The 13,818-nt window shown below is 66.8% G+C and overlaps 4 protein-coding genes across 4 annotated transcripts in view; 3 read left to right on the forward strand and 1 right to left on the reverse strand.

Moving 5' to 3' along the window:
* Positions 1 to 1,824: 1,824 nt before the first annotated feature.
* EMIHUDRAFT_98273 (hypothetical protein) lies at positions 1,825 to 5,517 on the reverse strand (the record flags this gene model as incomplete). The annotated part of the gene is made up of 4 exons (XM_005789249.1): positions 1,825 to 2,646; positions 3,620 to 4,394; positions 4,492 to 4,989; positions 5,051 to 5,517. The coding sequence occupies 4 exons, from the start codon at positions 5,515 to 5,517 to the stop codon at positions 1,825 to 1,827; spliced, it is 2,562 nt and encodes an 853-aa protein (XP_005789306.1).
* Positions 5,518 to 7,489: 1,972 nt separating this feature from the next.
* EMIHUDRAFT_59341 (hypothetical protein) lies at positions 7,490 to 7,711 on the forward strand (the record flags this gene model as incomplete). Its single annotated transcript, XM_005789250.1, has 1 exon — positions 7,490 to 7,711. A coding segment is annotated over one exon (222 nt), but the record flags the coding sequence as incomplete, so codon positions are not given.
* A 1,931-nt stretch (positions 7,712 to 9,642) lies between these two features.
* EMIHUDRAFT_449129 (hypothetical protein) lies at positions 9,643 to 10,590 on the forward strand (the record flags this gene model as incomplete). Its single annotated transcript, XM_005789251.1, has 2 exons — positions 9,643 to 10,064; positions 10,168 to 10,590. Coding segments are annotated over exons 1-2 (828 nt in total), but the record flags the coding sequence as incomplete, so codon positions are not given.
* A 901-nt stretch (positions 10,591 to 11,491) lies between these two features.
* The window catches only part of EMIHUDRAFT_201161 (hypothetical protein), a gene marked incomplete at both ends in the record, with an annotated part of 2,917 nt that continues 590 nt past the window's right edge, over positions 11,492 to 13,818 (forward strand). The window contains 7 exons of the mRNA XM_005789252.1: positions 11,492 to 11,584; positions 11,640 to 11,893; positions 12,014 to 12,083; positions 12,286 to 12,730; positions 13,148 to 13,206; positions 13,383 to 13,498; positions 13,568 to 13,769. Coding sequence (XP_005789309.1) covers positions 11,492 to 11,584; positions 11,640 to 11,893; positions 12,014 to 12,083; positions 12,286 to 12,730; positions 13,148 to 13,206; positions 13,383 to 13,498; positions 13,568 to 13,769 — 1,239 coding nt within the window. The remainder of the gene's footprint in view (positions 11,585 to 11,639; positions 11,894 to 12,013; positions 12,084 to 12,285; positions 12,731 to 13,147; positions 13,207 to 13,382; positions 13,499 to 13,567; positions 13,770 to 13,818) is intronic.

Raw genomic sequence — 13,818 nt, forward strand, 5'->3', positions numbered from 1 at the left:
TGGTGGCAGTCGACGCAGCGCGACACGCAGGTCACATGGACGCCAGTCATGACGCCAGCTGTCTCCCCTCCTTTGACGACGCGATTGCGACGCTGAGGCGGAACCGGCTGCTCATCCTCCCGCGATCGGGTCACGGAGGCAGTGGGGAGAGGGATGTGCCTTCAAGAGCACCCGACGACCAGGGCCCACTCACTACGCTCGAGGAGGGAGGCGGCGGGGAGGGCGGAGACGCGCCAGGATGGGGCGAAGCGTTGCCGCCGAACGAGGTCGAGGACGGGGATCGGCCGGAGTCGCGCCTCCTCGGTTGCCTACTGCCCCTCTTGGTGGCAGAGGAGCCTGGTGCGAAGGCTGCTGAGCTCCGCCACTGCAAAGACGTGCTGCGAGAGGAGCAGGCACTCCTCACGCAGGCGTTTGACTTCTACCGATCGCAGCCCGGCCTCGCAGTGGCGTTAGCAGACGGCGGGATGGCAACGACTGAGGGGCAGGCAAAGCAGGCTGCTGACGAGTCGAGGCCGCCCTCCGACCCCGAGGAGGCGTGGATCATGGATGGCTCCGGCGCGTGCCTCTGCCGCGCGCAGTGGTGGCACTTGCTCCGAGACTCGCCGGGCCTGCTCGGCAACGGCCTCACGTGCTCGGACGTCGACTTTCTGTTTGAAGAGGCGATGTCGCGCTCGGGAACGGAAGGCGCCCTCCTCGAAGTCGAAGTCGAAGCCGGGAGCTACGCGCCCTCGGGAGGCGGCGACACCTCCCCGTCCAACCGACGAGTCGGGTTGGACCCTCACGCGCCCTTGGCCACCATCAATTTGGCCGGCTTTGTCGTCGCGCTCGCCCACCTCGCCCACACCAAAGCGCGCCTGGCAAATGAGGCGCCCGCGCCGCTCGGCGTCCAGCTTCGCAAGCTACTGCACGGGCACGTCGAGCCGGCCCTCGGAGGAGCCTCGAGGCTGGACGCACTCAGCAGGGAGCTGCGTCGTCCGCCTTTCACCTCACTGCTCGCCCGCCACTTGCCCATCCTCCGGCGCTGCTGGAAGTATTGGAATACGCAGCACGGCGAGGTGCTCTCTAGGGGATCGCGGCAGACGGCGGCAGCGCTGACTTCACCGTTTGCCATCAAGGACGACGCGGCGGCGCGGAGAGACGGCAAAGAGGTGTGGCTCATGGACAGTGGCGGCGACACTGCCGACTTGCTCAGTTCGGAGGACCGGTTCAACTACAACGAGATGATCATCATGCTGCGCGAGACGGGTATGTTCCGTGGCGGCGCGCTCAAGGTGTCGGACGTGCCCGATATCTTTGAGGCGGCGACCGGCGACCGGCCACGCCTTGCCGATGTCCACGCGGCGAACGCGAGAGACGAGCTCATCTTTGACGAGTTTGTGGAGTTGCTGGTGAGAATTGCAGTCCACCGCGACCGGGGCGGGGCTGGCGGCCGGTGGATGCGGCGGCCGGAGGTGTCAGACACCGCGGCGCTCGTTTCACTGGCAGACGACTTTCTACGTGACTTTTATAATGCGACGGACCGCTTCTATCCTGGCGGACTAGCGCGCATCGTACGGAAGGAGCTTGACGATGGGCCACCGGGCGAACCGGCGACTCGCCGCGTCCACGCTCCGAGCGGGGCGATGCGAAGCGGGCCGCCACACTCGAGCCTCTCTGTCGCCACCGGGCCACCGCCCTCCCCCGTCCGCGTGCCAATGGCAGCGACATCTCCGGTCATCCTTCGCTCGCCTCCGACTCAGAGGCAGCCCGCCAAGCCGCGCAAGCCGCTTGACGCTAGAGCGCTGCGCCGCAAGCTGGACGCGATCCGCTGAGGTGGGCCAGCCTTCACGCCACACCGCGGCTCGCGTCTTCCCCAGACGACAGAAGGAACAGCAGCCGGTCCACCTGGGGCACGAGGCCGCCGTCGGCCACGACCCCCACCAGCTCGTTCGCCTTCTCCACCGTCTTGAGGACACTAGTTCCTGCAGCTATACGGAGCCGCACTTTGATCCACTCCACCTTCTGCACCAGCGTGGTGAGGCCGTGGGGAGCCTCGGTGCCGTTGCCGACGGCGGGCACGATGCCGTCGTCGGGCTCGAGGCCGTCGCCGGGCACGGGCTTGGACTCTAGCACGGCGGCGCCAGCATCGCGGCGGTCGTTTTGGCCGTCAACTAGCACGGCGCCGTCGCCGGAGCCGCTGAGCACGGCGCCGTCGCCGGAGCCGCTGAGCATGACGCGGCCGACCACGAGCTCGTGCTCCGAGGCTGCCGGCGCAGCTCGCGCCTCCACCGCCGCAAGCAGCCGCGCAAAGGCCACCTCGCGCGCCTCCGCGTCCGCCTCGAGCGCCGCGAGCCGTCGCTCGAGGGCCGCCTCACGCACCTCCGCCTTCGTCGCGTTGGACTTCAGAAGGCCGACCTCGTTGACCGCACAGATCTGCTTGGAACGCAGCGAGCTGGTCTCGACCGCCGCCTTGTCGACCCTGGAGCGCAGCACGGAGACCTCGGTGATCAGGCTGAGGATCACCCCGTCCAGCCCGAGCGGCCGCAGGAGAGCGCACGCGTTGCAGTGCGTCCAGTCGGGCTTGTTGAAGGCGCCACACTCACAGCGCCAATGACAGCCGGTGAAGGGCAAGCCAGCCGACCACATCTTCTTATGCGCCCGAGTAACCTTGTCAAGGCGTTTCCCGCGCCAAGAGGTTCTGAGGCCGTGAGCACACAGAGAGAACACGGCGCTTTTTTTTAATAAAAAGAAAATTGCTTTGGTAAAGACGAGGCGACGGTGGGGGGGGGCGAGCCGAGGACGATAGAGAGGCCGCGGGTGCGGGCGCGACTCGTCGACCAGGGAGAGCGGGCTCGAGCGCTCGACCTTCCGCGGGGGGGTGGAAGTGGGTGCGACCCCCAATGCCAGTTGCCCCACCGTCCTCGCCCAGGGAGTCGGGAGCGGGGTCGCCGGAGGCGGAGTCAGCGGGATCGTGCAGAGAGGACGAAACGGCGGCGGGGCCGCGGCCAAAGAAGGCTAGGAGGGGAGGTCGGGTCCCACAGTCGTCGCGTAACCATCTCGGAAGGCGAACAGGAGGGAGGACCGAGGGGAGGGAGGGCCCCCCTCGGAGTGGGGTGAGGAGACCGTGCGCGGAGCGGGGGGTTCCGAGCGGTGATGTCAGTGAGGAATGTGTGTGTTGTCGTGCTAGTGTCTGGTGTCTACTAGCCCCGAGTAGAGGGGGCGTTCCGCTGCTAGGGGAAAAACCCGGAGCGCAGAGCTAACCCTCGGGGACCCGTGTTTACTTTACAGCCCTTTCCCTGCGAACGCGCACCCCCCTAGGGGTCAGGGCTCTCTAGCCCGCAACCCGATGCCGATCATCCGGCCCGCTGGGTACGCTTCTTAGCTCCGCCCCGGCCCTGGATGTGAGGTTTCAGGTTAGACCGCGACTCTGACTCCAAGAGCTCCAGCAAGTGCTTGTAACGTTTTCCGCCCTAGATTCAAAATATGCACCCGGCCGGCGAGTCGGGATAAGAACCCCCCCCTCCCTTCTCGGGCCCGGCCGCAGCCCCAAAGGACGGGAAGATATAGTCTCTCTCTCAGCCCCTCACGCGGGCGGCGGCCAGGCGAGGGGCAGCACGCAGCACGGCGCCGGGCAGCCAACCTCCCCCGCGAGGTCGAGCCGGCCAGAGGCGACGTCGCGCCGGTAGATGCGGACGAGGTCGGCGCCTTGCTCGGCAGAGAGGAGGAGCTCTTCCGACCCGCCGGCGAGGGCGAGGCCGACGGGGGGCGCGGAGGGCCCGCTGGCGGGGGGCGCCTCCCGCTGCGCGAGCTCGAGCCGGCGGCCCCCCTCCGAGGTGCGGAGGGCGGAGATGTGGCCGCCGCACGCCACGTACACGAACGAGCCGTCCGAGGAGCAGGCGAGCGCCCCGGCGGCGGAGGAGGAGCCGTCCGTGCCGTCGGCGTCCGCGCCGTTGACGAGCTCGACTCGCTGAACGAGGGTGAGCGCGCCGCGTCCTCCGGCGTCTCGGCCGACGTCCGCCACGAGCAGCACGCCCGAGCCGGCGCACAGCGCGTAGGCGACGCCGCCGGACGGGTGGCTAGCGAGGTGGGTCGGCCCGTCCTCGACACGCACCACGCCGCCGCCCTCGCCGCCGCCCGCCCCGCCGCCGCTGACCACCGACAGCGTCTTTCGCGCCGCGTCCCCCAGCAGCAGCCGCCACCCTCCCGCCGCCGACGGGAGGGGGAGCGCCGTCGCGCCCCCTCTCTCCCGCCCTGTCCTCGGCAGCAGCGTCGATGTGGCCACAGCCGGCAGAGGGAGGCGACTTGCTCCGGCCGCAGACGAGGGGACGAGACCGCCCGAGCGCGCCAGCCGCGGGCACGGCTTGAGCAGCCGCCGGCGCGGCAGCAGCCACTCGTGCGAGAGGAGGGCGACGGTCCTAATTACTTAATTACTTACTTACTTAGTTAATTAATCACAGCCACTCGTGCGAGAGGAGGGCGACGCTCCCGTCTGCAGCCGACGCGACGGCGCACGCGTCGCCGCCAAGACTGCCGCAGCTCACGTGGGTGCACGCGCCGCGGCGGCCTTCGCCCCCCACGGCCACGCTCCCGGCGGCGTCGAAGCAGGGCGCGCGGCGCAGGTCGAGGCGGAGCGACAGCACGCGCGGCTGCGGGGCGGTCTCCTCCTCGTCGGGGTCGGACGCCTCCGTCGCGACGTGAAGGATGTAGCAGCCGAGCCGGCGGCCGAGCCGCAGGGAGGCCGGGGCCGCCTCGGCCGCGAGGTGGAGCAGCCGCGTGCTCATCGCCGGGCGGAAGCCGATCGGTGTCAGCTGCGCCGCGGCGGCGTCGAGCCGGAAGGCGCAGAGCCCGCCCGAGGCGGAGGGAGGCTCGCCCGGGAGGAGGGGCTTGCCGTCGCAGGCAACCACTACCACGCTGCCCGGGTCCTCGCTCGGCGAAGCGAGCAGCCACGCCGCGAGCCCGACGGCGGCGGCGCACGCGACCAGCAGCCGGCCGAGCGAGAGGGCGAGGCGCCTAGGGAGAGGAGCTTCGAGGCAGGGTCGGGCAAGGTGCTGGCGGCAGCCGACCGAGAGACGGGGCGACGCGCCACGCGCGGCTGAGCTCGTCGGCCGAGATGGGCCGGAGGGCGGTGTCGAGCCGCTCACTCACCTCCTCCGACTGCACCTTGCGCCGCAGGTACACGCGGAAGTACTCGATCTCGTGCGGCCCCGTGTAGACGCGGAAGGCGGTGCCGGTCCAAAACTTGAGCGTCGGCACCGGCTCGTCCGGATCAAACGCGATCTGGCGCGCGTCGCAGACGTCGGGCGAGCGGGTGCAGTCGACGCGCCCGATGAGTCCCGGGTACTCGCCCGCCAACTCGGCCCACGCGCCGTCGAGCTCTCTGCACCTCTGGCAAGGCGCCGTGTCAAACTTGAGGAAAAACGGACGGCCGTCTCGCATCGCCTGGGCCAGGCTTGGCCCGTCGACCTCGGCCGGCGCCGCCGCCGCGGTGGCGACGAGGGTCGCGATGACGAGCCAGCGCATGGGCGGCGAGCACGACATGACCGCAGCAGCCCCGGGCGCCGTGCGGAAAGCCTCAACAGTAGGACTAGCTGGCTCAAGTGCGCGGGCGTGGCGACCGCAGTAAGGCGTCTCTTTTTGCACATCGACTCTTCCCTGCTGTCTAAGGTCTGTGAAAAGAACTAGTCAGAGGAGTTGCACACACGTGTCCGTGTCGGTTGTCTGAACGTCAAGGTCTCGAAAAAGCGCTAGTGAGAGGAGTTGCACACACGTGTCGGTTATCAACCGATCACGCTTGCACAGATCACAGCTCCAAGGACTCGACCTTCTTGGGAAGCAGAGCGTTCGCAATGCCATCCCCGTGGCCGAGGCAGCCGTACATGCCGCCGCCCCAGGGCTGCTTCGGCGCCCACTCAACACCGCGGCAGAGGTCAACTCACACACGCACATGGTCATCATGTCAAAGGCGGAGAAGCAAGCGTACACGCAGCGCTACCTGTCCAAACAGACTGGAAAACAGACCGGCAACAAACGTGCCGCGGGGGGGGGGAACGAGCAGACCAAGATGTTCAACGGTGCCCCGGCCGGTTTCGAGGATGGAGGGCGAACCGCACAGGAGTGCTATGAGTTCGCGCGGTCAACTTGGAAGGAGCTCGCACCCAGGTGGGCAGATGAGATCAAGCCTCTCCTTGAGCAGGCCGTCAAGGAGTGGTAGGTAGTAGCGAAGAGTGGAGAGTACTCTGGTTTTCCTCTTGTTTAGCAGAATGCTCTCACGTAAAAAGACATGCAAAAGGGGGGAGCAGGACGGTGGCACGGCTCGGCTTTTCTTGCCCTCATGCAGTGCGGGTCGCGAGTCGGCTCACTGAGGGATACACTCTGTCCGGATGACCGCCGCGCCGGACCACGGCGGCGACGCGAGGGTGACGACAGGACAAGACGCCGACCAGTACTGCCGAGCCGGGGAGACTCCGCAGCGTGCCACTGCAGGCAACAGGAAGGCAGCGACGGGAGTGCGGTGGCTGCGATAGCAAGCAGCCGAAGCGTCAAAGCCACAGCGCTGCCGCTGTCACAGTGTCGAAACGCCAGCGGAGGATGACGAGAGGAGACACAAACCTCAGCGCCTGTCCCGACACACAAAGATCCACGAAGGCGCGCTTCTGATTCCTTCGATGTGCGGCGAATCCTCAGAGCACAGTGTCGTTCTTGGCAGCGGCACGTCGTGACACTGGCTGGCGCTGTGGGCGTCGGTGAAAGAGCGGCGAAGACGTGTCGATCGACTCGCGTGATCAACCGCATCACTGGCGCGAAGATGACGTCGGATTCTGGCACCATCGCTTGAGACTTGCCGCAAATGGTAATGGGAACGCATTCACATCTACATGCTGTGAACAAAATGCACTTTCGTCCATAACTAGTGCCCACGTGCTCCTTCGGCCATTTCTCGACGCGGAAATCGACTCCTAAGTATAACCCTTAGATATTCCCTCAGGGGTATTCCTCAGGGTGATCTCTAAGGATATTTTCTAAGGAGAATTCTCCTAAGGGGTATTCCTCAGGATAATCTCTAAGGATATTTTCTAAGGAGAATTCTAAGGAGAATTTCTAAGGATATTTCTAAGGATATTTTCTAAGGATATTTCTAGGATATTTTCTAAGGCGACTCTCCAAGATCAATCGCTAAGGATATTTGTCTCAGAATATTGTCTTAGATATTTGGGTCAGGATATTGTCTCAGGATATGGTCTTAGGATGTTTGGCTTAGGAAATTGTCTCAGGATATTTGCCTTAGGAAATTGTCTCAGGATATTTGCCTTAGGAAATTGTCTCAGGATATTTGGCTTAGGATATTTGGCTTAGAATATGGTCTCAGCATATTTGCTTAGGATATGGTCTCAGGATATTTGGCTTAGGATATTGTCTCAGGATATTTGGCTCAGGATATTTGGCTTAGGATATTTGGCTTAGAATATGGTCTCAGGATATTTGGCTTAGGAAATTGTCTCAGGATATTTGGCTTAGGAAATTGCTCAGGATATTTGGCTTAGGAAATTGTCTCAGGATATTTGGCTTAGGAAATTGTCTCAGGATATTTGGCTTAGGATATGGTCTCAGGATATTTGGCTCAGGAAATTGTCTCAGGATATTTGTCTTAGGAAATTGTCTCAGGATATTTGGCTTAGGAAATTGTCTCAGGATATTTGGCTTAGGAAATTGTCTCAGGATATTTGGCTTAGGATATGGTACTCCCTCAGGATACTTAGGATATGGTCTCAGGATATTTGGCTCAGGAAATTGTCTCAGGATATTTGGCTTAGGAAATTTTCTCAGGATATTCTCTCAGGATTGGTCTCAGGACATAATCTCAGGATACTTGGCTTAGGATATTTGGCTGACGGTCCAGGCCACCCTCAGGGATGCCTAGATCTGAGGGCAGAAGAGAGAAGATTGAGTGCACACAAAAAGCAGACTACTCTCTCAACAACAGTAAGTACTGTGCTGCATGAATGCTTGCCCAGGTGTGAACAGCAGCTCCTGAGCACGGCGCCGCAGGCGCCTGTTGATGGGTCCAGGTGATAGCCCTGGATGGGCAATGCATACGCCTAGTTGGACCTCAGATCGCCCGACCGCGTCCCGGTGCTTTGTGGTCGGATTTGTGACGCCGCCGCACCGCGCCGCGGCCGGGGGCCCTCCGGAGGCCAAGGATGGCCGTGGCGGACCGGGACGAGCTCTGGGAGGTGGAGTGTCAGTGAGTGTATTGTAGAGACTGACCATGTGCACAATATCTCTCACTCTAGCTAAGCCAGGGGAGGCGATGCCGGGGCCGTACAGCAGCTTGATGGTGCTTCGCCGGCGTGCGTCCCGGAGCGGTGCCGGACGGGGGCCCAGGGGAGGAAAATGGAGGACAACGCCGACGCCGCTCTGATTCGACTTTTTACTTCAAACAAAGACAGTCGCACGCGCCGCAGCGCGGCGCGTGCGACTGTCAGGAGCGGATCCGTCAGTTAGTCGTGTTCACGCCGGGATCGTGTCCTCCACAACCTGGGCAACCATTCAGGGCGACGAGTAGGGCTCCAACAGGCGAAAATATGCATTTTTCCAGGGAGGAAAAATCGCGCCGCAGGCGCACACAGGCAGGGAGGAAGGGAGAAGTTCAGCTCTAGAGGGCGAAAATATTCAACAGTAGGGTCCCTAGGAGGTAGAGACAAAAAGACCTATCTAGATACACACCTCTCTCGAACACCGCGACCTGATCCGACCGTGCTCACTTCGAGGAACACGGTCGGATCAGGGTCGGACCCGAGTCGGAACAAGGTTGGGAAAATCCCTACCTCCCGCCGCCGCTGACCCCTGTTCGAGCACGGTCGGAGCAGGTCGGATCACGGTCGAAACAGAGTCGGAGTAAGTGGGAACTCGAACACGTGGTCGAACGCGGTCGGATCATGTTATCATCTGCTGCCGAACCACCTCCGGTCGGATCACGGTCGGACAACGGATCAAGGTCGGGAAAAAGGGCCGTACGTGGCTCGTGGGGAAGCTCATTCATCTGTTCCGACCCAAGAAGAGTGGTTAATAAAAATCTCTCTCCGACCCTGATCCAACCCTGTTCCGACCATGATCCATGTTCAAACCTAAGAGGGTCGGAAGCTCGGAACAGGTCAGAGTCCTACCCTCCTAACAGTGCAACAAAACAGTGCTGGAATGCTGACGGCGGAAATCTTTTTTGTTGTTGGCCAAGCAACGAAGCAAGACACATAGTCATAGAGGCCAACTAGTTCTTTTGAATCTAAACGAATTTCCCACACCTGCCCAGCCCGCCGGCGACAATCCGTCCTTTGTTTGGTATTACAAAATAGAAAATAAAGAAAACAGAGAACCCAAGGCAACGTAGGAAAGAAAAAGAAAGAAAACAGACACGCCAAACGAGGGATGGGACGAGGACAGGGTCCCCACCTGCACGAGCAGGATTTTGGAAGGACGATCAGGGGGACAGGTGGGGCTCTCCTGCTCCTGACAAGGGTGGCAGGTAAAAGAAAGAAAGAAAGAAAACAGACAACCCAAGGGAGGGATGGGAGGACGGCACGCCGCCACCACAAGGGTGGCAGGTAGCGGAGGAAAAAATTCGCGCATTTCTTCAATTTCTGCTGCCAGCGCCCGCAAGAGTGAGAGGGTGATAGGCCTTTGCGATGCTCGCGCTGCCTCAGGCGCTGCCCTCAGGCCGCAGCCCGCTGTTCGTCGTCGGCATCATCGGCTCGGACCCGTCGCAGGATGATGCCGCGCTAAACCTCGCGGCGCTCCTGTCGGAGGCGGACACCTTCCGCAGCGCCGCCGACGTGTCGGCCGTCGTGGCCCACCACGACGCCGAGCGCGGAGTGCTCTATCTGGCCGTCGCCGCGAATGCACCGCCTCCGCCGACCGGGCCCGACGTGAGCTCGAGCGCGGTGCAGGCGTGGCTGGCCGACCAGAGCTATCGGCACGCGCGCGGGCTGCTGCTCCTCTCGCTGAGCTGCGACGTGGTGCTCGTCGCCTCGCACCGCTCCTCGCTCGACGTGCCGCTGCTCAAGACGCTGCGCGCAGTCTTCGGGCTCAAGGTGCGCACCCGCCTCCGCTCCTCCCGCCTCCGCTCCTCCCGCCTCCGCTCCTCCCGCCTCCGCTCCTCCCGCCTCGCGCCGACCGCCGCAGCTCCACTCGCAGGTCGAGCTGCAGCACGCACTCGGCGAAGCGCTCGCGAACGAGAGGAACGACCGAGATGCGTCCAGGGCTGCCTCCGGTGCGGACGTGCCGGCGCCGGTGCTCGGCGCTGTCTTTGGCCCGATGCCGCGCCTTCCCGGCCTCGCTGCGGCGCGGCCCGCCACCGACCCAGCCCTGCAGCCAGCCGGCGGCGGCGCGGCTGCTGCGCCCGCCAGCGGCGGCGGCGGCGGCGGCGGCGGCGCGAGGAAGGCGCGGCCGGCGCTGAACAGCGCGAGCAAGAGCGGGAAGCCGCCGCGGGCGGAGGGCGGCGGCGCGGCGCCAGCTTTGGGCGGGGAAGAGGACGGCGGCGTGGAGGAGGCTCGCTCGCAGCTGGCGGCGGCGCTCGACTCGCAGCTGCGCGCGCTGCTCGGCTCGTCCAAGCAGCTCAGCCGGCTGATGGCGGGAGGCACGGGAGGCACTCTACCGCCTCCGACGCCTCGGCAGCTGCCTTCTCTCCGTCTCCACCCCTCCCTTTGTCCACAGGCCTCTTCCGCATCCCCTCCGCCGTCGACAAGGCGCGCCACGTCCACGCCGCCGCCCCACCCGAGGCGGAGGCCCTCTCGCCCGAGAGGAGGTACTCAGGCGAGCTTGCACCACCAGAGTAGGCGCCGGTCGCGCACGTGCTCCACGCCACGGCCGACGGCCGGATCGACCCGAGCGCCGCGGAGAGCGGCGACGCCGCCGAGCCGCTCTTCGGCTCGCTGCTGCGGATGCTCGGCGAGCAGCGCGGCGGCGGAGGCGCGAATGCCGCGGCTGACGGAGGCGGCGCAGGCGGCGGCGGAGGGTTGCTGGGCTTGCTTGGTGCGTGGCCCGCCGCGCCTCCGCCGCCAGAGGGCTCTGTCAGCACGTCGGTGATGCGAGGCGCTGCGTTGCGGTTCCTGCACGAGCTCGCGGCGGCAGGCTGCCCTGCGGGGGCCGCACCGACACGGCTGGACGTAAAGGCCACGTCGCCAGCGGGGGGGGGGTCCTGCCCTGTCCACGACATGTCCATGTCCACGACACTGCCCGCGACGCGTCCGTAGGCCCCTCCCCCCGGGGGGTCACTGCGCGCTTCCTGGACCTGTCCCGGACCTGTCCCGGACCTTTCCTAGGCGCCGTCCGGAGGGGCGCTGCGTGTCGCCGGCGGCGGGAAGGGCGGCGGGAAGGGAGGCGGCAGCCGCAGTGCGTCCGAGTGGAGCGCTCGCTTCGCCGTGCTGTCGGAGGTGCTCTTTGTACCCGGCGCCGAGCCGCGCCTCTCCGCGCCGGGACTGGCGAGATGTAGCCGAGACATCGCCGAGATAGCCGAGAGATGGCCGCGGCTCTCCATCCCGGCTTGGCGCGCGGAGACCGCACCCCGGCGTTGGGCTGCAGCTGGCTGCAGTGGCTCTCGATCCCGCCGCCTGTGTGCGGCTAGGCGCGGGAGATCTCCCTATATCTCCCCACGTCCGTGCGGGTAGGCGCGGCTTCTCGACGCCGACTCGCTCTTCTCGGTGACGGCTTGCGAGGCGGCGCTGCCGCGCGCGCGGGAGGCGTACAACCGCAATTTGCCGCCGCAGTACGCCGCGACGGAGCACGCGTCCCGGCTGGCGGCGGCAGAGGCGGTGCTGCGAGAGAAGGCGTGCGGCCCCGCCTACGACCGGTACCTCCGCTCGCTGCGCGCCGAATGCGCCGCCCTCTGGCACGACGGCCGGCGGCTCTGCGACGCCGTCTCGTGCACAGGCCGGCCGTGCCTCTTCCGCGCGCACCCGCTGCCGCTCCCCTCGGCCGGGGGGGGCGCCGACGGCGGCGGCGGCGCCGCCGAGCTGCTGCGCGTGGGAGACCGCGTGCTGAGTGTCAACGGCACGCCGGCGGCCGGCCACGCAGCAACCACCGCGATGCTCAAGGCTGCGGTCGGGGCGATGGTCCTGGAGGGGCGGCACCCCCCCCCCCCCCTCCCCCCCCCCTGCCCTTCCCCCCTGCCCCTGCCCCTGCCCTTCCCCCTGCCCCTGCCCCTGCCCCGAGCCCCCTTTGCCTCGCGACGCTCGCTGCCCCTCCACCGCCCCCCTTCCGACCTCCCGCCGCCCCCTTCCCCGTGGCCTTCAATATCGACTGCCTTTGGCGCAGGTGGAGCGCGCCGCGGTGCACGGCGAGGCGGAGGCGGAGGGGAGGGTCGCCGCCGACGGCGACACGGGCGGCGGCGGCGACGCTGCGCCGTCCCGCGTGCGCGTGGTCTTGCGCAAGCCAACCGCGGGCGCAAAGTTGGGCGTCGTGCTGCGGAGCGCGCACGCGACGAGCGGGTCGCCGGTGGTGGAGCGGCTAGGCCCGGCCGGCGGCGCAGCAACCGACTCGCGCGCCGCTCGGCCGCACTCCTCGGGGCACAGCGCGACGCTGGGCTGCAACTGCGGACAGAGCGCCGCGGCGCACGCGGACCCATTCTTCCTCGCGGAGATCGAGCCGATGTTTTGCGCTCCGTGCTGCGACGCGATGCCGCACACGCCGCTGCCTTTCCAGCTCCTCGCCCACGCCAAGGCGGAGCCCGAGGCGTCCGCTGCCGCGCCGCCCGCGCCCGGTGCCTCCGGCGCGTGCATGGCGCGGCTCACTCTGCGTGGCGGCCCCTCCTCCCTCGGCGCGAGCAGACGGCTGCCGCAGGCGAGCGCACCCCCCCCCCCCCCCTCGCCCTCTCCACGCGTCATCCCCCGCTCGCCCTCGCCCTCGCCCTCGCCCTCGCCCTCGCCCTCGCCCTCGCCCTCGCCCTCGCCCTCGCCCTCGCCCTCGCCCTCGCCCTCGCCCTCGCCCTCGCCCTCGCCACGACCTTGCCCGCCCCCTCGCCAACGAGTCAGCCCCACACACGCTCGCAGGACGGCCTCCTCCTTGCCCACAACCAGCTCGCCGCTGCGGCGCTCGGGCCGCCCCCGCCGCCGCCCCCGCCGCCGCCGCCCGTCGAGGACTTCCCGGCGTTGCCGCCGCGGCCCCACACGCCCGAGAGCGGCGGTGGCGGAGGCGGAGGCGGCGCCCTCGCTGCCGCTCTCGCTTCGGTCCGCGGCGGTGATGCCCCCTCCGCCGACTCCTCCCACACACCGCCTCCGGCCGCCGGCCCGGCCCCGCCGCCTGCCTCCTCGCCCGCGGCCGCTGCTTGCGACCCGGCCAGCCACAGAGGGGTCGGAGGGGGCGGCGGCGGCGGCGGCGGCGGCGAGGCGCCTCGAGTGTGGGTTGGTTGCGAGTACGAGTGCCGGCACGGCCACCGCGCTGTGGTTGCGCCGCCGCACCGGCTGGCCGAGGCTCGAGGCGCGGTGCCGCTGCTCAGCCAGCTGGTGGGCGGAGAGGCGCCTCTTGCCCGGTGGCGCCTCTCGCCGCGGCGCCGCGCCGCGAGAGTGCTGCCCTCACCGACCCCTGTTGAACCCCAAAGGCCCTGCCTCTCCGAGGGGTGCGCCGCCGCCGCCCAGCTCCAGCGCATCTACGTCCGCACGCCCGACGCGCCCGTCGGCGTCGAGCTGCGACCGCGCGTCCGCTTCGAGAGCGGCGCAGCGGCAGACCCGCTGGCGGCGGCGGACCCGTCGGCTCGCACGCCAGCGGAGAGTTCCGCCGCAGTGCTCGAGTCGAGCGCGCCGGTCAGTCTGGCCGCGTGCCCTGCCCCCGCTGCCCTTCCCCCCCCTGCCC

Source organism: Emiliania huxleyi (genome assembly GCF_000372725.1).
Source record: "Emiliania huxleyi CCMP1516 chromosome Unknown EMIHUscaffold_13, whole genome shotgun sequence".
NCBI lineage: Eukaryota > Haptophyta > Isochrysidales > Noelaerhabdaceae > Emiliania > Emiliania huxleyi.